Here is a 22,726-nt window from a genome sequence, read left to right on the forward strand (position 1 = left end):
ACAAACAAGCAAGATTTCTGGCTCTCACAGACCTGTAACTTCTTCTTTAAGATGCTCCTCTGTCCTCCACTCGTTACCTGTATTAATGGCACCTGTTTGAACTTGTTATCAGTATAAAAGACACCTGTCCACAACCTCAAACAGTCACACTCCAAACTCCACTATGGCCAAGACCAAAGAGCTGTCAAAGGACACCAGACACAAAATTGTAGACCTGCACCAGGCTGGGAAAACTGAATCTGCAATAGGTAAGCAGCTTGGTTTGAAGAAATCAACCGTGGGAGCAATTATTAGGAAATGGAAGACATACAAGACCACTGATAATCTCCCTCGATCTGGGGCTCCACGCAAGATCTCACCCCGTGGGGTCAAAATGATCACAAGAACGGTGAGCAAAAATCCCAGAACCACACGGGGGGACCTAGTGAATGACCTGCAGAGAGCTGGGACCAAAGTAACAAAGCCTACCATCAGTAACACACTACGCCGCCAGGGACTCAAATCCTGCAGTGCCAGACGTGTCCCCCTGCTTAAGCCAGTACATGTCCAGGCCCGTCTGAAGTTTGCTAGAGTGCATTTGGATGATCCAGAAGAGGATTGGGAGAATGTCATATGGTCAGATGAAACCAAAATAGAACTTTTTGGTAAAAACTCAACTCGTCGTGTTTGGAGGACAAAGAATGCTGAGTTGCATCCAAAGAACACCATACCTACTGTGAAGCATGGGGGTGGAAACATCATGCTTTGGGGCTGTTTTTCTGCAAAGGGACCAGGACGACTGATCCGTGTAAAGGAAAGAATGAATGGGGCCATGTATCGGGAGATTTTGAGTGAAAACCTCCTTCCATCAGCAAGGGCATTGAAGATGAAACGTGGCTGGGTCTTTCAGCATGACAATGATCCCAAACACACCGCCCGGGCAACGAAGGAGTGGCTTCGTAAGAAGCATTTCAAGGTCCTGGAGTGGCCTAGCCAGTCTCCAGATCTCAACCCCATAGAAAATCTTTGGAGGGAGTTGAAAGTCTGTGTTGCCCAGCAACAGCCCCAAAACATCACTGCTCTAGAGGAGATCTGCATGGAGGAATGGGCCAAAATACCAGCAACAGTGTGTGAAAACCTTGTGAAGACTTACAGAAAACGTTTGACCTTGTGTCATTGCCAACAAAGGGTATATAACAAAGTATTGAGAAACTTTTGTTATTGACCAAATACTTATTTTCCACCATAATTTGCAAATAAATTAATTAAAAATCCTACAATGTGATTTTCTGGATTTTTTTTCTCATTTTGTCTGTCATAGTTGACGTGTACCTATGATGAAAATTACAGGCCTCTCTCATCTTTTTAAGTGGGAGAACTTTTTTTCCCCACCTGTACATGGTTGAGAGGCTGGTTGGACGTACTGCCAAATTCTCTAAAATGATGTTGGAGGCGGCTTATGGTAGAGAAATAAACATTACATTCTCTGGCAACAGCTCTGGTGGACTTTCCTGCAGTCAGCATGCCAATTGCACGATCCCTCAACACTTGAGACATCGGTGGCATTGTGTTGTGTGACAAAACTGCACATTTTAGAGTGGCCTTTTATTGTTCCCATCACAAGGTGCACCTGTGTAATGATCATTCTGTTTAATCAGTTTCTTGATATGCCACACCTGTCAGGTGGATGGATTATTTTGTCAAATGAGAAATGCTCACTAACAGGGATGTAAACGAATTTGTTCACAAAATTTGAGAGAAATAAGGCTTTTTGTGCATATGGAACATTTCTGGGACCTTTTATTTCAGCTCATGAAACATGGGACCAACACTTTACATGTTGCTTTTATTATTTTTGTTCAGTGTAACAGTTAATACATAATTACAATAATTACAGGGTTACTACCCAAGCTACACTAAAAATGATCATTGTTAAAAGCCTAATGGCCTACTTATTGGTAGATCTGATGATTTTGAATATTCATATATCAAGAATATCCATTCATTTCAATATTTGTATAACAAGATATATACTCCCCTATGTATTTATTTGGACAGTAATGCTTAAACCGTTAATTTGGCTCTATACTTCAGCATTTTGGATTTGAGATAAAATGTTTTATATGAGGCGACAGTACAGAATGTCCGATTTTATTTGAGGGTATTTTCATACATGTGAAAATGAAATCACTTTATGTATCTAGTCCCCCCATTTGAAGGTGTCTTAAGTATTTGGACAAATTCACTTATAGTGTATTAATTACATTTACTAAATAGTTTAGTATTTGGTCCCATATTCCTAGCACACAATGACTACATCAAGCTTGTGACTCTACAAATTTGTTGGATGCATTTACAGATTGTTTTGGTTGTGTTTCGGATTATGTTGTGCCCAATATAAATGAATGGTAAATAATGTATTGTGTCATTTTGGGTCACTTGTATTGTAAATAAGAATATCATATGTTTCTGAACACTTCTATATCAATGTGGATCCTACCATGATTACGGATAATCATAAATTAATTGTGAATATGATGAGTAAGAAAGTTACAGAGGCATAAGTATCATAGCCTCCCCCGCAAAATGCTAACCTCCCCTGTAATTGGTAATGTTGAGAGGTTAGCATGTTTTGGGGGCATGATCTTTGTGCATCTGTAACTTTCTCACTTATCATTATTCAACATTCATTCACGATTATCTGTAATCATGGTAGCATCCACATTAATGTAGAAGCGTTGGGCACAACTTAATCCGAAACATAACCAGAACTAACTGCATCCAACAAGTTTGTAGTCACAAGCTTAGGTAGTCATTGTGTGCTAGGAATATAGGACCAAATACTAAACTTTTGACTAAATGTAATACAATATAAGTGAATTTGTCCAAACACTTATGACACCTTCAAATGGGGGGACTAGATACATAACGTGCTTTCATTTCTAAACGGTAAAACAGATATGTATGCACTCACTAACTGTAAATCGCTCTGGATAAGAGCGTCTGCTAAATGACTAAAATGTAAATGTAATGTAAATGTTAAATACACTCAAAAACGGTGACAGACAGCCTCATATAAAACATTTGATCTCAAATCCAGCTTTTCTGTCCAAATAAATACGCAGGGGAGTCTATGAGCTTGACATAGGGGGGCATTGGGTACCTCCTTTGTTTTTAGAACATTGAGGGAAGAAGAGTGTCCCCTACTGGCACTCCAACAACACAATTCCAGCAGCATCTGGTCTCCCATCCAAGGGTCGATGGTCATCAAAACAAGAGAACAATTTCCTACATTTGCGATTAAGTTGGGTTATTTGGTAGTTGTACTTTGTAGGCAAATGGCTTCGTATTTGAGTAACCTAGTTGACAAATATCACTTCAATGAGAATAATGCAAATGCTAAAGTCTTACTGCCATATAGATTTTAACGTGTCAAATACTTCTGTCATACTTTTTGTTAAAGTCGTGTTCGTATCTATGTATTTGAGTATCAATCGGAAGAAAGTTAAGATGCAACAATTTGTAAGTCGCTCTGGATAAGAGCGTCTGCTAAATGATGTAAATGTAAGTAAATAGATTGTAAAAGACTTAGCAGAGGATGGTTTCGATCCATCGACCTCTGGGTTATGGGCCCAGCACGCTTCCGCTGCGCCACTCTGCTCCTTGCAGGCTGTGATGAATCCGGCTATTTATTCAGTATTTCTGATGGCGGTCTGCACGTCGGTGTCGTGTCTTTGCAGCCAGCAACAGGTAGCTCCATTTTGGGCCCTGACTTCCGTCCGTAGCTGTACTCCATCTAGTAGTGTAGTTGACCGGCGTTGGATGCTGGTGATTTCTCTCTGAATATCTACATTAAAACGTCAAAACGTCGTACGCAATGAGGTAATTTCGTGCATTTGATAAGACAGTAATGTTGGATTATATTTATACAGTATCCAATTGTAAAAGATTTATAGACAGATGGAATTTAAAGGGGTGTTTTAGAGGGGGTTGTATTATTAGCTAGCTTACGTGTAGCGTGCTAACGTTAGCCCAGCTAGCCATCTTTGTTAGCCAAGTGGCCTGTATCATAGCTTATCTGATAGCTAACTCACTAACTAGCTACTGTAGCTACCTAGCTACATAACTATCTTGATAGGGCATGATAAGCTAGCGCCCTTTATTAGCTACCTAGCTAAACGTGCTTTGTTTTTTATTCGTAAAATCAATGGACGAATGAATGAACCGTCAGTAGCTAGCCATGCTATGGTAGCAGCTAGCTAGTTATATGGCTAGCTGGTGCTGCTTCTTAAGCAAATTAGTTAATGCGGTAAATGCTATCACCCAACTAACTGTATTGATAATGTAATCAATTTCAGAGGCGATAGGGGCAGGGGCCGGGGAGGCCGGTTCGGTTCACGTGGAGGACTGGTGCAAGGGTGAGTAGCTAACTAGCCAGTTGCTAGCATAATGATGTTGCCTTGTATTTCATTCTTCTAGCCAGGCAGATGAGCCTTGTCTTTACTTTGAGGTGGGATAACACTTCAAATTGAGCAAGCCTGCTTTTAGTTTTGTGTGACGCCATAATTGTTGATTTACTATGCGCACAACTGTAAAGTTAACCTGTCCAATATGAGATTTAAGATTCATGAGGTCACTTTGCCAACTGATATTCATAGAAGAATGTCTGGCACAATATAAGATGCATTGATGTTTCTTGGTCCCTTGTTTCAGGTATCGACCATTTGTCCCCCACATTCCCTTTGACTTCTATGTGGTGAGTATTTGCCACTATGCCAAGCATCCTTCCCATTCACATGCGCTCTTGCACCAATGGTTATGTTGAAGAGGGCATGTCAGTGGTACAGCATGTAGCTCACTTTAATTGAAATCAACAAAGAGTCAGTCAATGGAGATCAGCTCACCTACCCATACAGATTGTAATCAATGGAGATCAGCTCACCTACTCGTACACAATGGTCTAATAATGCTCTAGTTGAAACGACAGGGATAATAATATAATAATAATATGCCATTTAGCAGACGCTTTTATCCAAAGCTACTTACAGTCATGCGTGCATACATTTTTTTGTGTATGGGTGGTCCCGGGGATCGAACCCACTACCTTGGCGTTACAAGCGCCGTGCTCTACCAGCTGAGCTACAGAGGACCACGATCTTGTCAAAGTAATACAGTAGCGCAGATAGGGATGTCGAGTGGACAGTGCTAAGCTGGCTCTCTGGTTCCCCCAGTGTGAGATGGCCTTCCCCAGAGTGAAACCTGCAGCAGACGAGACTGCCTTCAGTGAGTGTCTACTGAAGAGGAACCAGGACCTCAGCCCCACACCCGCAGAGCAGGTAGAGAACACACACAAACATTCTCTCTCGCTCTTAAACATTCAACACACTTCACTCGGTCATCCTCACTCAAACCACGCTTGCTTGATCATTTCACTCAAACTCTTGTATGCACACACCAACATATTCCTTTAGGTAATGTGTTAAACAACCCACTCCTACACTATGCCACCATAGAACTCTTTCAATTGACTACATGCAAACTCTCTGCTCCGACTTTCAGTCCTCTATCTTGTCCCTGGTCACCAAGATCAACAACGTCATCGACAACCTCATCGTCGCCCCCGGCAACTTTGAAGTGGTGAGTTCCAGAGCTCGGTAGAGATTAGCGTGCCAAAATGGTTATGTATCTGTATTGGATAACATATTTAGCCATGTACAATAACAATGTGAATTGCTTTCTCCTCACTTTCCAGCAAATTGAAGAGGTGCGTCAGGTGGGCTCATACAAGAAAGGCACCATGACAATGGGACACAATGTTGCTGACCTGGTGGTCATCCTCAAGATCTTGCCCACATGTGAGTTCTGTGTGTGTGTGTGTGTCCCAAAAAAGCAAAGCCCAGTTGTACATTCATTAACTGGTCTTCAAATGTCAGCATAATGTCTCAGATGTTGATTGCTACACAGTATTTTGCATCTTTGCTGGGTTATAGTACAAATCAGTCCTCATTCTGGACTGTATTTCCCAGAGCAGCCATTTTGAAATTGCGTCCATTGGTTGTACTGAACCCCCATAATGAAAGTTATCTCTTGCAGTGGAGGCCGTCGCAGCTCTCGGCAACAAAGTGGTGGAGACCCTTCGCACACAAGACCCTGCCGAAGGTGACCTATATTACACAGTTACATTTGTTTTCATGTAGCCACAGTGAAACATCAGTCACAGAAGTTAGATTTAGCTTTCAATAGCATCAATTGTACTCCAATTTAGCTTTCTTGATTTGTCGTGCCATGTTGTTTAGTGATGAATTCATACAAAAGTGAAAGTACAAGGATAATGTAGGCATGCTGGGTAATGGGATATGGGTTATTCTCGATCTTCACTGGTTGTGATCTAATGTTGCCAACTGACTCCCTCTCTGTGTCCTAGTTCTCTCCATGCTGACAAATGAGACAGGCTTTGAGATAAGCTCTGCCGATGCCACAGTGAAAATCCTCATCACCACCGTTCCCCCCAACCTGCGCAAGCTGGACCCCGAACTGCACCGTACGTGCACTCAGAAACTCACACGCAAACACGCAGCACAATGTGATAGAATGTAAACATGAGCTGCAACATAAGTACACTCATAGAGCTACATAAAGAAGTTAAAACACTCACATAGATGCACTGTGATTGGCAAACAGCTCTCTATACCATGCATGCCATACATAAGCATTCATTGTAGACTGGAGGAAGAGTGTGTGTGTTTAATGTAGATGTATTATCTGTCAGGGTTTCCCAAACTCGGTCCTGGGGCCCCCCCGGGTGCACATTTTTGTTTTTGCCCAAGCACTACACAGCTGACTCAAATAATCAAAGCTTGATGATGAGTTGGTTATTTGAATCAGCTGTGTAGTGCTAGGGTAACCCTGCTGTAAGTGGTCATATTGGTGTTGATGATACGGTCTCTTTCTCCCCAGTGGACATCAAGGTGCTGCAGAGTGCTCTGGCTGCCATCCGCCATGCCCGCTGGTTTGAGGAGAACGCCTCCCAATCTACGTAAGTCACCGTTTACCCTTAAAACCTTTTAGTCTTTTACCACTCACCCGGTTTACCCTCCCAAACCGATATATCCTCATAATGTGTTCCAAATTATGTAATATGACCTTACACCTCGGTCTCCTTTTTTTGTTGTTGACCCTTTTCACATCCTCAATGTTTCTCACAAGTGAAGGAGGAATAGAGGGAGGCTTTTTAATCCTAAATGTTTCAGCCATAATGACCATTGTCTTGAAAAATACTCTCTTCCTTTATTATCCTGTATAAATGGTGTATATTGTAAATGGCAATACAGTGAAGCGCCGACTAACTTGATCCTTTTTAACTTCTTAAGATTGTTACTCATGTCCTGTTTGTTGTTATTTAGGGTGAAAGTGCTAATTCGCCTGCTGAAGGATCTGAGGGTGCGTTTCCCCGGGTTCGAGCCTCTCACCCCCTGGATCCTGGATCTACTGGTGAGTCCATAGAGCCCATAGTTATACTGGATATACTGGTGGGGACACTACACCTACCATTAACACAACTACTGGTAAACCAATAGCATGTGATAAGGGTGAACGTTGGCACTTGGAGAGGCATGATAATGGATGATTTAGCTATTAGTTTGTTGTGGATTACCACACACAGAGCAAGTCACCTGGCTAATATGTTTTGTGTGATTCTCTGTCTTTGCTATTGTATTGACCCTAACTGAAAGCTTGTATCACATCACTGCATATCTAAAGGAGGAATGAATAAGAAATTAAAAGCGTTTAATGCGTTCCATCTCAGGGTCATTCTGCGGTCATGAACAACCCCTCCAGGCAGCCCTTGTCACTCAATGTGGCTTACAGGTGAGCCTCCCCATTCCCTCAGTCAGTGCTCAATGTATCTGAGGTTGTTTTCGTACGTCTTACTATTAGATATAGTAGTTTTTCTGTTATGTTCAGTGTCTCAATTCCAAAACTTTATATTATGATACTTTGCTGGCGGTGCCTATTTAAAAAAAAATATATATATATATATACAGTATCTCACAAAAGTGAGTACACCCCTCACATTTTTGTAAATATTTGAGTATATCTTTTCATGTGACAACACTGAAGAAATGACACTTTGCTACAATGTAATGTAGTGAGTGTACAGCTTGTATAACAGTGTAAATTTACTGTCCCCTCAAAATAACACAACACACAGCCATTAATGTCTAAACCGCTGGCAACAAAAGTGAGTACACCCCTAAGTGAAAATGTCAAAATTGGGCCCAAAGTGTCAATATTTTGTGTGGCCATCATCATTATCCAGCACTGCCTTAACCCTCTTGGGCATGGAGTTCACCAGAGCTTCACAGGTTGCCACTGGAGTCCTCTTCCACTCCTCCATGATGACATCACGGAGCTGGTGGATGTTAGAGACCTTGCACTCCTCTACCTTCCGTTTGAGGATGCCCCACAGATGCTCAATAGGGTTTAGGTCTGGGAGACATGCTTGGCCAGTCCATCACCTTTACCCTCAGCTTCTTTAGCAAGGCAGTGGTCGTCTTGGAGGTGTGTTTGGGGTCGTTATCATGTTGGAATACTGCCCTGCGGCCCAGTTTCCGAAGGGAGGGGATCATGCTCTGCTTCAGTATGTCACAGTACATGTTGGCATTCATGGTTCCCTCAATGAACTGTAGCTCCCCAGTGCCGGCAGCACTCATGCAGCCCCAGACCATGACACTCCCACCACCATGCTTGACTGTAGGCAAGACACACTTGTCTTTGTACTCCTCACCTGGTTGCCGCCACACACGCTTGACACCATCTGAACCAAATACGTTTATCTTGGTCTCATCAGACCACAGGACATGGTTCCAGTAATCCATGTCCTTAGTCTGCTTGTCTTCAGCAAACTGTTTGCGGGCTTTCTTGTGCATCATCTTTAGAAGAGGCTTCCTTCTGGGACGACAGCCATGCAGACCAATTTGATGCAGTGTGCGGCGTATGGTCTGAGCACTGACAGGCTGACCCCCCACCCCTTCAACCTCTGCAGCAATGCTGGCAGCACTCATATGTCTATTTCCCAAAGACAACCTCTGGATATGACGCTGAGCACGTGCACTCAACTTCTTTGGTTGACCATGGCGAGGCCTGTTCTGAGTGGAACCTGTCCTGTTAAACCGCTGTATGGTCTTGGCCGCCGTGCTGCAGCTCAGTTTCAGGGTCTTGCCAATCTTCTTATAGCCCAGGCCATCTTTATGTAGAGAAACAATTCTTTTTTTCAGATCCTCGGAGAGTTCTTTGCCATGAGGTGCCATGTTGAACTTCCAGTGACCAGTATGAGGGAGTGTGAGAGCGATGACACCAAATTTAACACACCTGCTCCCCATTCACACCTGAGACCTTGTAACACTAACGAGTCACATGACACAGGGGAGGGAAAATGGCTAATTGGGCCCAATTTGGACATTTTCACTTAGGGGTGTACTCACTTTTGTTGCCAGTGGTTTAGACATTAATGGCTGTGTGTTGAGTTATTTTGAGGGGACAGCAAATGTACTCTTACACAAGCTGTACACTCACTACTTTACATTGTAGCAAAGTGTCATTTCTTCAGTGTTGTCACATGAACAGATATACTCAAATATTTACAAAAATGTGAGGGGTGTACTCACTTTTGTGAGATACTGTGTGTATATGTATGTATATATATATATATATATATATATATATATATATATATATATATATATATATATATATATATATATATATATATATATATTACAGTTGAAGTCGGAAGTTTACATACTCTTAGGTTGGAGTCATTAAAACTAGTTTTTCATCCACTCCACAAATTTCTTGTTAACAAACTATAGTTTTGGCAAGTCGGTTAGGACATCTACTTTGTGCATGACACAAGTAATTTTTCCAACAATTGTTTACAGACAGATTATTTAACTTATAATTCACTATCACAATTCCAGTGGATTAGAAGTTTACATACACTAAGTTGACAATTGGAGGTGTACCTGTGGATGTATTTCAAGGCCTACCTTCAAACTCAGTGCCTCTTTGCTTGACATCATGGGAAAATCAAAAGAAATCAGCCAAGACCTCAGAAAAATAATTGTAGACCTCCACACGTCTGGTTCATCCTTGGGAGCAATTTCCAAACGCCTGAAGGTACCACGTTCATCTGTACAAACAATAGTACACAAGTATAAACACCATGGGACCACGCAGCCGTCATACCGCTCAGGAAGGAGACGCATTCTGTCTCCTAGAGATGAACGTACTTTGGTGCGAAAAGTGCAAATCAATCCCAGAACAACAGCAAAGGACCTTGTGAAGACGCTGGAGGAAACAGGTACAAAAGTATCTATATCCACAGTAAAACGAGTCCTATATCGACATAACCTGAAAGGCCGCTCAGCAAGGATGGAGCCACTGCTCCAAAACCGCCATAAAAAAGCCAGACTACAGTTTGCTGCACATGGGGGACAAAGATCGTACTTTTTGGAGAAATATCCTCTGGTCTGATGAAACAAATAGAACTGTTGGGCCATAATGATCAAATCAAATAAAATTTTATTGGTCACATGCGCCGAATACAACAGGTGCAGACATTACAGTGAAATGCTTACTTACAGCCCTTAACCAACAGTGCATTTATTTTAAACAAAAAAGTAAAAATAAAACAACAACAACAAAAAAAGTGTTGAGAAAAAAAAGAGCATAAGTAAAATAAAGTGACAGTAGGGAGGCTATATATACAGGGGGGTACCGTTGCAGAGTCAATGTGCGGGGGCACCGGCTAGTTGAGGTAGTTGAGGTAATATGTACATGTGGGTAGAGTTAAAGTGACTATGCATAAATACTTAACAGAGTAGCAGCAGCGTAAAAAGGATGGGGTGGGGGGCAGTGCAAATAGTCCGGGTAGCCATGATTAGCTGTTCAGGAGTCTTATGGCTTGGGGGTAGAAGCTGTTGAGAAGTCTTTTGGACCTAGACTTGGCACTCCGGTACCGCTTGCCGTGCGGTAGCAGAGAGAACAGTCTATGACTAGGGTGGCTGGAGTCTTTGACAATTTTGAGGGCCTTCCTCTGGATGACCATCATTATGTTTGTAGTAAAAAGGGAGATGCTTGCAAGCCGAAGAACACCATCCCAACCGTGAAGCACAGGGGTGGCAGCATCATGCTGTGGGGGTGCTTTGCTGCAGGAGGGACTGGTGCACCTCACAAAATAGATAGCATCATGAGGAAGGAAAATTATGTGGATATATTGAAGCAGAAATAAATAATTCTCTCTAGTATTATTCTGACATTTCACATTCTTAAAATAAAGTGGTGATCCTAACTGACCTAAAATGGAATTTTTACTAGGATTAAATGTCAGGAATTGTGAAAAAATTAGTTTAAATGTATTTGGCTAAGGTGTATGTAAACTTCCGACATCAACTGTATATACACACACACACCGTGCATTCGGAAAGTATTCAGACCCATCCCGTTTTCCACATTTTGTTACCTTACAGCCTTATTCTAAAATTGATTAAATAAATTAAATAAATCACCAATCTACACACATTACCCCATAATGACAAAGCGAAAACAGGGTGTTATTTTTGTGTGCAAATGTATTAACAATAAAAAACAGATACCTTATTTACATAAGTATTCAGACCCTTCGCTATGAGACTCGAAATTGAGCTCAGGTGCATCCTGTTTCCATTGATCATCCTTGATGTTTCTACAACTTGATTGGAGTCCACCTGTGGTAAATTCAATTGGTTGGACAGGATTTGGAAAGGCACACACCTGTCTATATAGGGTCCCACAGTTGACAGTGCATGTCAGAGCAAAAACCAAGCCATGAGGTTGAAGGAATTGTCCGTAGAGCTCCGAGGCAGGATTGTGTCGAGGCACAGATCTGCGGAAGGGTACCAAAATATTTCTGCAGCATTGAAGGTCCCCAAGAACTCAGTGGCCTCCATCATTCTTAAATGGAAGAAGTTTGGAACCACCAAGACTCTTCCTAGAGCTGGCCGCCCGGCCAAACTGAGCAATTGGGGGAGAAGGGCCTTGGTCAGGGAGGTGTCCAAGAACCCAATGGTCACTCTGACAGAGCTCCAGAGTTCCTCTGGAGATGGGAGAACCTTCCAGAAGGACAACCATCTCTGCAGCAATCCACCAATCAGGCCTTTATGGTAGAGTGGCCAGACAGAAGCCACTCTTCAGTAAAAGGCACATGACATCCCACTTGGAGTTTGCCAAAAGGCACCTAAAGGACTCAGACCACGAGAAACCAGATTCTCTGGTCTGATGAAACCAAGATTGAACCTGGCACCATCCCTATGGTGAAGCATGGTGGTGGTAGCATCATGCTGTGGGGATGTTTTTCAGCGGCAGGGACTGGGAGACTAGTCAGGGATCGAGGGAAAGATGAATGGAGCAAAGTACGGAGATCCTTGATGAAAACCTGCTCCAGAGCGCTCAGGACCTCAGACTGAGGAGACGGTTCACCTTCTAACAGGACAACGACCCTAAGCACACAGCCGAGACAACGCAGGAGGGGCTTCGGGACAAGTCTCTGAATGTCCTTGAGTGGCCCAGCCAAACACTGGACTTGAACCCGCTCGAACATCACTGGAGAGACCTGAAAATAGCTGTGCAGCGACGCACCCCATCCAACCTGACAGCGCTTGAGAGGATCTGCAGAGAAGAATGAGATACATTTTTTATTAATCACAATTTTCTTTAACCAATTTTGGTCTGTAATGCAGAGCCGACAGACAAGTTCCTTACTTTTTCCCCCTTCCACTTGCCTCTTCCATTTTTGCGGTAATGCTGCAATTAGTTGGTTGTAAGCAGACATTTCCATATATTTTTGTTAGCTGCATGTGTGACAACTCCACCAGTCATATTTATAATATAATTTACAAAGATTATACAGTTTTTAAACATTATTGTTATTTTTTATTTTTTATCAATTAGTATATTTGAGTTTAACCATATTTGTTGTAATATTTGTTCTGTCTTTTCTGTTGGATTAAACTGAAATTGCAACCAACTTTCTATGGCTTGTTTTAAAAAGAGCGATACTAAACTGAAATTGCAACCAACTTTCTATGGCTTGTTTTAAAAAGAGTGATACTAAACTGAAATTGCAACCAACTTTCTACGGCTTGTTTTAAAAAGAGCGATACTAAACTGAAATTGCAACCAACTTTCTACGGCTTGTTTTAAAAAGAGCGACATTTTGGTGATAATTTAATTTTCAAATAACCGAAAGTGAGAGGTTGTAATCTGAATAAAGGGGAAAGGCCATTCTTGATTCTTACTTTTTGTTGTTTATTTTGCTCTTTTCAGACGCTGCCTACAGATGTTGGCCGCTGGACTATTCCTGCCAGGCTCAGTAGGCATCACTGACCCCTGTGAGAGTGGAAACTTCCGGGTGCACACCGTCATGACCCTCGAGCAGCAGGTAATAAAATCTCTTTAGCTGCCTTCATGGTGCAGGGGTGGAGAACCTTGGTCTTAGTGACAGGGTTTGCTCCAGCCCAGCACTAAAACACTAAATTTGTTTCCATGATCATTTAGGTATGTGAATTGAAAGTGTGTGTGTGTCTGTTTTGTTTTTGTAGGACATGGTGTGTTTCACTGCTCAGACGTTGGTGAGGGTACTCTCTCATGGAGGGTACAGGAAGATCCTGGGCCTGGAGGGTGATGCCAGCTGTGAGTCTCTCGCGTGTGCGCTCTCTCACACACACACACCCACCCTTTTTCTCAAAGTAAACATTAAATAAATCTACCTCACTCTCCCAGACCTGGCTTCGGAAATGTCCACATGGGACGGCGTGATCGTCACACCTTCTGAGAAGGCCTACGAGAAGCCGCCAGAGAGGAAGGAAGAGGAGGATGAGGCGCTGGAGGAAGGAGGAGATGTAGAGGATGAAAGCATGGAGACACAGGAGTGAGAAAGACCCGGAAAGTGGTGAGCTGCCTGGAACCAGTAGCTCACCACTAGTTGCCTAGCTTGTTGTTACAGCTCCTACAGTAGCTTTGTTAGCGCATTAGCTAACTTAAGCCATAGTTAGCTCGAAACGTAACATTCTGTAAATTAGACTACTTTGCATAGTTGCTAGTAGCAAATCCCATTCATGTATTTAAGAGTAAACAAAATCAACATTACTTTTTTGTTTATGGAAAGAAATCATTGTAACACCAAGTCATAACGAAGTAAGCTATGTAGCCAACTAGCAGTGCTGCCACACATCAACAACCAGCAAGATAGACTAGCCTGCGATAGTAGTGCATGGTGCCGTAGAGAATAGCGCCATCTACTGTATCAGTGTTATAGGTGAGAATTCTGTAAAATCAACTCCGCTTTACACAGAGTATAATAGGAGAGGGTTTGCGGAGGATATTCTTTTGTCTCTGAGAACCACTCAAAGTTCAACTTCGATTCTAGCGATTCTAACCCTGTGGGCTGAGTGATGGTTGCGCCAGATATCCTCTGTATTAAGACAAAAAGGTCAAGGCTTAATGGGAGACGGGCAGCGCCATTAGCGTTGCGAGTGACAAAAGGCCAAATGGTTTTAGTGGTGGGATCCAATTCACTGTTTTACCCATACAATGTGATCTGAGGCTTAACAACTTGTTAATTTTCTCCTCTTGTAGCCATCCAGAGGATCCTGTGCCACGTCTTTTAAACAATCGTTTACCCCTGACCCTTTTGGAGACCCTTCGCTCGCCCCTTTGTCCTTCAATGAAGTTCATGTCCACTAATCATGAATTGACTCCATCGACCTGGACCAAAGTGCGCCAACTGGACGGACAGACTCACATATAGACTGTTACTGGTCCCTCAACGCCCTCAACAAAAATGAAATTGATGGTCTTCTCAAAAGGGGCGGGTGTCACTATTAATTTGTATTCCGTGTCTTTGTGTGGTTTTTAATTTGTAACAGCAATGATGACTAAATTAAACAACTTCTTTATTTTAATATGCCTCTTTATGTAAATGCATCAATTTAGAAATGGATACCCTTATTTTCTAATGTGTGGGTGGCTGGATGGATGGGTAGAATACATATGCCCCATGCTTGTGAGAGAACGCATACTTCATTTTCAGATCTGGCCATAGAATGTGTAATTACCTCCACAGATCCAGTCTATGTACCCAAAATTTGACAAACCTTTTTAATGTTTTATTTGATACTTTTTATTGAATCACAGTTCAACTTAAATTATGTTTTGCAGTTCAGATTTTAGAGGTTACTGGTAAAAGGAGCATTTAATCCATAACATAACAAAACAATCTGATCTTAAGATGTCATATAACTTCATAAAACAGTTTAACGTTCATACTCCTTTATATTAAAACCCATAAACACGTCACTGAATAATAAGAATCATGATTTTAGATTACTTTTACTTTTGGTGACCTCGCCAGTAACCAAATGCCTCCAAATGAATGCTCTAAGATAGCTCTGGAAAATACCTGGATCTTTTGAATGGTCTCATCATAGAGATTGTATGAAATTACTAGAGGGATATTTTTTTTTTTAACCAGGTAAGCCAGTTGCGACCTGGCCAAGATAAAGCAAAGCAGTGCGATAAAAACAACAACACAGAGTTACATATGGAATAAACAAAACAAAGTAAAAAATACAACATAAAATAATATATACAGTGTGTGCAAATGTAGCAAGTTATGGAGGTAAGGCAATAAATAGGCCATAGTGCAAAATAATTACAATTTAGTATTAACACTGGAATTATAGATGTGCAAGAGATGATGTGCAAATAGAGATACTTGGGTGCAAAATAAATAATATGGGGATGAGGTAGTTGGGTGGGCTAATTTCAGATGGGCTGTGTACAGGTGCAGTGATCGGTAAGGTGCTCTGACAACTGATGCTTAAAGTTAGTGAGGGAGATAAGTCTCCAGCTTCAGAGATTTTTGCAGTTCGTTCCAGTCATTGGCAGCAGAGAACTGGAAGGAATGGCGGCCAAAGGAGGTGTTGGCTTTGGGGATGACCAGTGAGATATACCTGCTGGCGCGCATATGACGGGTGGGTGTTGCTATGGTGACCAATGAGCTAAGATAAGGCGGGGATTTGCCTAGCAGTGATTTATAGATGACCTGGAGCCAGTGGGTTTGGCGACGAATATGTAGTGAGGGCCAGCCAACAAGAGCGTACAGGTCACAGTGGTGGGTAGTATATGGGGCTTTGGTGACAAAACGGATGGCACTGTGATAGACTACATCCAATTTGCTGAGTAGAGTGTTGGAGGCTATTTTGTAAATGACATCGCCGAAGTCAAGGATCGGTGGGATAGTCAGTTTTACGAGGGCATGTTTGGCAGCATGAGTGAAGGAGGCTTTGTTGCGAAATAGGAAGCCGATTCTAGATTTAACATGTCACTAAACCCTAAAAGTTTCATAATAGGGTGGAAATGGCAGCCATATTGGTCAGGGAGAAATCCAAAACCAGTCTAATTGGAATGAATGGCAGTAGAGGCTTAGGTGGGGCGTTTCCTGCTTTTACTTATGCAGGAAAATAAAAGGAAAGCATCTGATGAACCAGAAATTGTAATGGTATTATAGTCAACATAAAATGTTGTCATATAGTTATAAATACAGTTTTATACAGGTTTTATACACATTTTCTGTATAAATAGTCTCTAAATAGTCGCTATCATCAACTGATTTCAGCCAGTGTATGGCTGTGAATTGAATGGAATATTGGCAGTTAATTTGACAAATGTATGGAATAATTCCTCTAAAACTGTCTGGCTAGCTAACACATACAGTGCAGATAAATTCTTCACATTCATTGTTTTACACTATCTATTCACAGCACAGGCAAACCATGGTTGACCAACTCCCTGACCAACATGGCTGACTTTGGGACCATAAGGTTCAAGGCCATTCTAGTATTCTAATTCTAGGGCCTACTGAGGTAACTGAAGAAGACTGCAAAACATTAGAACAATTGAGGACCAGCCACAAGTAGCACCGCATGCCTGTAGATGGCATCAGAGTAAATTATATTGCAGACGGCAGCCAAGCTCAAACAACTTTTGCTGAAATCTCCCTCATGGTCTATCGATCAACTCTCAGATTCTAGCTCATCACACTGTACCATGATCTTATCATTTACCAAATCTCCTAATTCTATTCTTCTCAGGAGTTTATTCAGAAACCGGATATTCATGATATTGGATTGCATTCTTACGTATAATGCTTTTCATTACTGGTCTCTATGTGTTTTGTATTGGGAGTGTTACCTCATCCAGCTCCAATATGGGTGACACACGGAAGCCATTTGGTGCCCGAAAACTATGCTCACATCTGCGATTATAGCGGAGATGTAAGGGTTTGTTCCCTGGCCAATCTGTTTAACTTCTAAGAGATTACACAGACAGACTAATTGAATAAGAGAGGATCTGGAAAGCCATCATGCCCTTTATATGTGCCTGCTCTGTTTTCTGTTGCTTTTACCAGACCGTTCAAGTCCATCCAATGGTGTGTTTACTGAGTGGATTTAGCCAATTAGCTGCAGTGAATTAGTGTCTGTGTTCCAGATGGCCAAGTGATCTTGTTTTTGATCCAGTAGACCTTATTAACCCAACAGTGACCTCGTCAAGACAATCGGACCTCTTGGCATTACAGCTAAGGTGTTGGATTGACAGTAGCACGGGTTCAGGCCCCGGTCAGGCCTAACCCCTGACTTTGCCATGTGAAATGTAGAAAATAAATACATTTCCAATGCTGCTTTATAAGAGAAATATTATTTTAGAATCCAACAGCGACAGTGTGTGGTGGTGAAGCACAACAGTTTAGTCATCATATCTGATAAACTGGATAGGCCTTATTAAGTCTCCAAGCCCAGGTCCTTCAAATGTACAGTTTGTCACAGTTAGCTATATCCTAGTTTGTTGTATTGCAAAGATCTCTCAACAGCTCCTTTTCAAACAAACATGACATCCTTCCAATTTTCTAACAACCGAGTCACATCTGTAAATGCCACATCTTGTTCACTTTCCATTTCCCTCCTTTCTGAAGCAGTTGCCTGGAACAGCCTATTTTCCCCCTGCAGGAGGTAAACTGGGATGTTTGAATAGGAGTGAGAAGCAGTTTACTCAGTCGACTAAAGATGGCGCTCGGAATCTCGGATCCCATTGAGTCACACGGCGCCCAGCTGTTCAGATGACACCGGGAACAGAGGAAATAAATGGATTAGGCGCCTCAATCACAATGACGATTTCAGAAAAATTACTGTTTGAACCGATATGCCCTGCTGAGAAAATCATTGCACCTGAAACTCTTACTCAATTCATATCGCCCGGTTAATGGAATCTTACCAGTGGCGTGTATTGATGGATGCCAAGGGAAGCCAGGCTTCCCCAAAAAATTTACCAAAAAACAAACATCAAATCATTTATCTTTCGTCTCTGTGTTTCATCATTTTCCTTCAATTCACACGAAGCTAAATGTATGTCACAGGAGAAAGTATCCGAGCGAGCGAAACAGAGCCCCTCTGTCTCTCTACGTGTAGGCCTTCTATCTGATGCTGTCTGGTCCAAACGACATTTTACATTTACATTTACGTCATTTAGCAGACGCTCTTATCCAGAGCGACTTACAAATTGGTGCATTCACCCTATAGCCAGTGGGATAACCACTTTACTTTTTTTTTTTTTTTTTTTTTTTCTTTGGGGGTAGAAGGATTACTTTATCCTATCCCAGGTATTCCTTAAAGAGGTGGGGTTTCAAATGTCTCCGGAAGGTGGTGAGTGACTCCGCTGTCCTGGCGTTGTGAGGGAGCTTGTTCCACCATTGGGGTGCCAGAGCAGCAAACTGTTTTGACTGGGCTGAGCGGGAACTATGCTTCCGCAGAGGAAGGGGAGCCAGCAGGCCAGAGGTGGATGAACGCAATGCCCTCGTTTGGGTGTAGGGACTGATCAGAGCCTGAAGGTACGGAGGTGCCGTTCCCCTCACTGCTCCATAGGCAAGCACCATGGTCTTGTAACGGATGCGAGCTTCAACTGGAAGCCAGTGGAGTGTGCGGAGGAGGGGGGTGACGTGAGAGAACTTGGGAAGGTTGAACACCAGACGGGCTGCGGCATTCTGGATGAGTTGTAGGGGTTTAATGGCACAGGCAGGGAGCCCAGCCAACAGCGAGTTGCAGTAATCCAGACGGGAGATGACAAGTGCCTGGATTAGGACCTGTGCCGCTTCCTGTGTAAGGCAGGGTCGTACTCTCCGAATGTTGTAGAGCATGAACCTGCAGGATCGGGTCACTGCCTTGATGTTAGCGGAGAACGACAGGGTGTTGTCCAGGGTCACGCCAAGGCTCTTCGCACTCTGGGAGGAGGACACAACGGAGTTGTCAACCGTGATGGCGAGATCATGGAACGGGCAGTCCTTCCCCGGGAGGAAGAGCAGCTCCGTCTTGCCAGGGTTCAGCTTGAGGTGGTGATCCGTCATCCATACTGATATGTCTGCCAGACATGCAGAGATGCGATTCGCCACCTGGTTATCAGAAGGGGGAAAGGAGAAGATTAGTTGTGTATTGTCAGCGTAGCAATGATAGGGAGAGGCCATGTGAGGATATGACAGAGCCAAGTGACTTGGTGTATAGGGAGAAAAGGAGAGGGCCTAGAACTGAGCCCTGGGGGACACCAGTGGTGAGAGCACGTGGTGCGGAGACAGCTTCTCGCCACGCCACTTGGTAGGAGCGACCGGTCAGGTAGGACGCGATCCAGGAGTGAGCCGCGCCGGAGATGCCCAGCTCGGAGAGGGTGGAGAGGAGGGTCTGATGGTTCACAGTATCAAAGGCAGCAGACAGGTCTAGAAGGACGAGCAGAGGAGAGAGAGTTAGCTTTAGCAGTGCGGAGAGCCTCCGTGACACAGAGAAGAGCAGTCTCAGTTGAATGACCAGTCCTGAAACCTGACTGGTTTGGATCAAGAAGGTCATTCTGAGAGAGATAGCAAGAGAGTTGGCTAAAGACGGCACGCTCAATAGTTTTGGAAAGAAAATAAAGAAGGGATACTGGTCTGTAGTTGTTGACATCAGTGGGATCGAGTGTTGGTTTTTTGAGAAGGGGTGCAACTCTCGCTCTCTTGAAGACGGAAGGGACATAGCCAGCGGTCAAGGATGAGTTGATCAGCGAGGTGAGGTAGGGGAGAAGGTCACCGGAGATGGTCTGGAGAAGAGAGGAGGGGATGGGGTCAAGCGGGCAGGTTGTTGGGCGGCCTAAACGAGTATGACATTGTTGTCGCCCGTAGCATTGAAGGCAAGGGAATATAAAAAATGTGCCAATCTCAACTGTGAATGGTCCTGGGTTACCAAAAAAAAGTGTCAAGGGAAGCCAGTTTGGATTTGGCGTCACTCCTATCAAATAGCATTGAGAGCATACGTCATTGACAGAAAAATGTGAATTGTTGCATGTTGTTGTGTTGGGCGGTAGGTAGTTTAGTGGGTAAGAGCGTTGTGCCAGTAACCGAAAGGTTGCTGGTTCTAATCCCCGAGCTGACTAGGTGAAAAATCTGTCGATGTGCCCTTAAGCAAGGCACTTAACCCTAATTGCTCATGTAAGTCGCTCTGGATAAGAGCGTCTGCTAAATGACTAAAATGTAAAAATAAATGTTGTTGTCCTCCAGAGGCTAGCTAGCCAGCTATCTAAAATTGGCCCTTTCCTAAATTTGCCATGGATGGAGATAGGGATTTGGACTTGTGGTTTTACTTAATTCTCCATACTGGCCAATGATTATAACAGCGATTCTGATCCAACCATTAATTCATACATTGTTGTGCCCCTGGCCTGAGAGGATGGAAGTTCAATATGTAGCTAGATGTAGAAGGCTAATGTTAACTAGCTAACGTTACCCATGAATGCAAGTTAGGCTAGCGAGGAAGCATTTTAGCTAGGTAGCCTAGGACAACAAAAAATTTAATTGTGTACTGTATGACAGAGTGATAGACCATTTCGTCAACATGAAAGAGAGGAGGATGGCATTGGCGTTTCTCTACAAGTAAGGTGAGTCAACATGTTTTTCTACTTGCATAAATGCGCATGCACACACGCACACAGAAATCAGAACCATGGACAGCCACATCATATTTAGCTTACATTGATTGGACTAAATTGTTTTTGGTATCTTTTAGTGGTAACTGTATTAGTCTAAGCAGGGGTGATTTGATGTTGAAATGTTGAAGTTGAAATGGTGCTGGAATAGTGGAGGCAGCTTCTGTTTTCTTTGCAACTTGCGGTAACTCTGTGGTTCTAAATCAATAGTTGATTAGTGGTCCGAAAATGTCGGAAATATTAACTTGCTTGACCATGCTGTAGGTCATGTAACTGTCTGTTACTGTACATGCAATATGCTTTGTGGACTTCACTGGACAGAGGTTGCTATCCAGTTTTGTGATAAAACAAAGGTGTGGTTAAATTTATTCTGCCACTGTGTCTTCTTATTGTCTCGGCCTTTAGGCCTATATATCACCGTCACCTTCCTCAATGATTTTACCCACGCACCGCTACTGTAAAGGACTCAAAACGAACTGATTGTCAGGAAACACGAGCAGAGAAAAATTCACATTGCATGAAATTGGTTGTCGGCAGGAGAAAATCTTAAATGTACTCTAAATCTAGGATTGTAAAGACAGACACAATTGTGAGCTGACAGTAGCCTAGATGCAACACTCATTCAGACGCTTATTAAAATAGTATAGAAAATAGGAAGAATTGTTCGCAAACTACTCCTATAGAGCATTTGGAGGCGGCATGTAGAGTCTTACTTGTCATTGGCTGAAATCCTGGACATTTAGTCCATGTAGCCTTATATACATTTTTCAAGCATTATTTCCCATAGAGTGAGTGGTGTCTCACCTGTTCCTTCAGAGAACCTTGGTTACATACGCAACGCGACCTTTCAATATCCCAGGTCTAGATCAGACACTAATTCAGAGGATGAAAAGGTTGAAAATCTACAGGAGTCAAATTCGACACCTCCGCTCTATAATCACTGTCCTGGTGACCAGGGCCGGTCCTTGCCGTTCTGCCGCCCTAGGCCTGACCAAAAAATGCCACCCGCAAAACTAGAGTAGTCCCAGTAAGCAAATGATGTTGTAAAGATGTCTAAAATACGCATTTTCCAGACATTGACATTAGGTTAAATTTAGGTTCTGAATGAAAGGTGAAAAGGTGTTTTCTGTACTTTTAAAATACATATTTTCCAGGACGTTGAAAAGGCATATTTTCCAGATGTCCTCTGTAGCTCAGTTGGTAGAGCATGGCGCTTGCAACGCCAGGGTTGTGGGTTTGTTTCCCACGGCGGGCCAGTATGAAAATGTATGCACTCACTAACTGTAGGTCGCTCTGGATAAGAGCGTCTGCTAAATGATTATAATGTAAATATTTTCCTTACATTTACATTTACATTTTAGTCATTTAGTAGACGCTCTTATCAACTCAATCATCAAGTTTGCAGACGACACAACAGTAGTAGGCTTGATTACCAACAACGATGAGACAGCCTACAGGGAGGTGGTGAGGGATCTCGGAGTGTGGTGCCAGGAAAATAGCCACTCACTCAATGTAAAAAAACAAAACAAGGAGATGATCGTGGACTTCAGGAAACAGCAGAGGGTGTACCCCTCTATCCACATCGACGGGACAGCAGTGGAGAAGGTGGAAAGCTTTATGTTCCTCTGCGTACATATCACTGACAAACTGA

The 22,726-nt window shown here is 42.8% G+C and overlaps 1 protein-coding gene across 1 annotated transcript; it reads left to right on the forward strand.

Moving 5' to 3' along the window:
- The first annotated feature begins 3,742 nt into the window (after window positions 1-3,742).
- On the forward strand, window positions 3,743-14,981 carry LOC121572853 (interleukin enhancer-binding factor 2 homolog). The gene is made up of 15 exons (XM_041884883.1): window positions 3,743-3,861; window positions 4,338-4,397; window positions 4,693-4,735; window positions 5,211-5,315; window positions 5,539-5,616; window positions 5,732-5,834; window positions 6,073-6,138; window positions 6,404-6,520; window positions 6,937-7,015; window positions 7,383-7,470; window positions 7,787-7,848; window positions 13,345-13,459; window positions 13,620-13,710; window positions 13,801-13,969; window positions 14,656-14,981. The coding sequence occupies exons 1-14, from the start codon at window positions 3,857-3,859 to the stop codon at window positions 13,950-13,952; spliced, it is 1,164 nt and encodes a 387-aa protein (XP_041740817.1). The 5' UTR covers window positions 3,743-3,856; the 3' UTR covers window positions 13,953-13,969; window positions 14,656-14,981.
- Window positions 14,982-22,726: the final 7,745 nt, after the last annotated feature.

This window comes from Coregonus clupeaformis, chromosome 8 (assembly GCF_020615455.1).
Source record: "Coregonus clupeaformis isolate EN_2021a chromosome 8, ASM2061545v1, whole genome shotgun sequence".
NCBI lineage: Eukaryota > Metazoa > Chordata > Actinopteri > Salmoniformes > Salmonidae > Coregonus > Coregonus clupeaformis.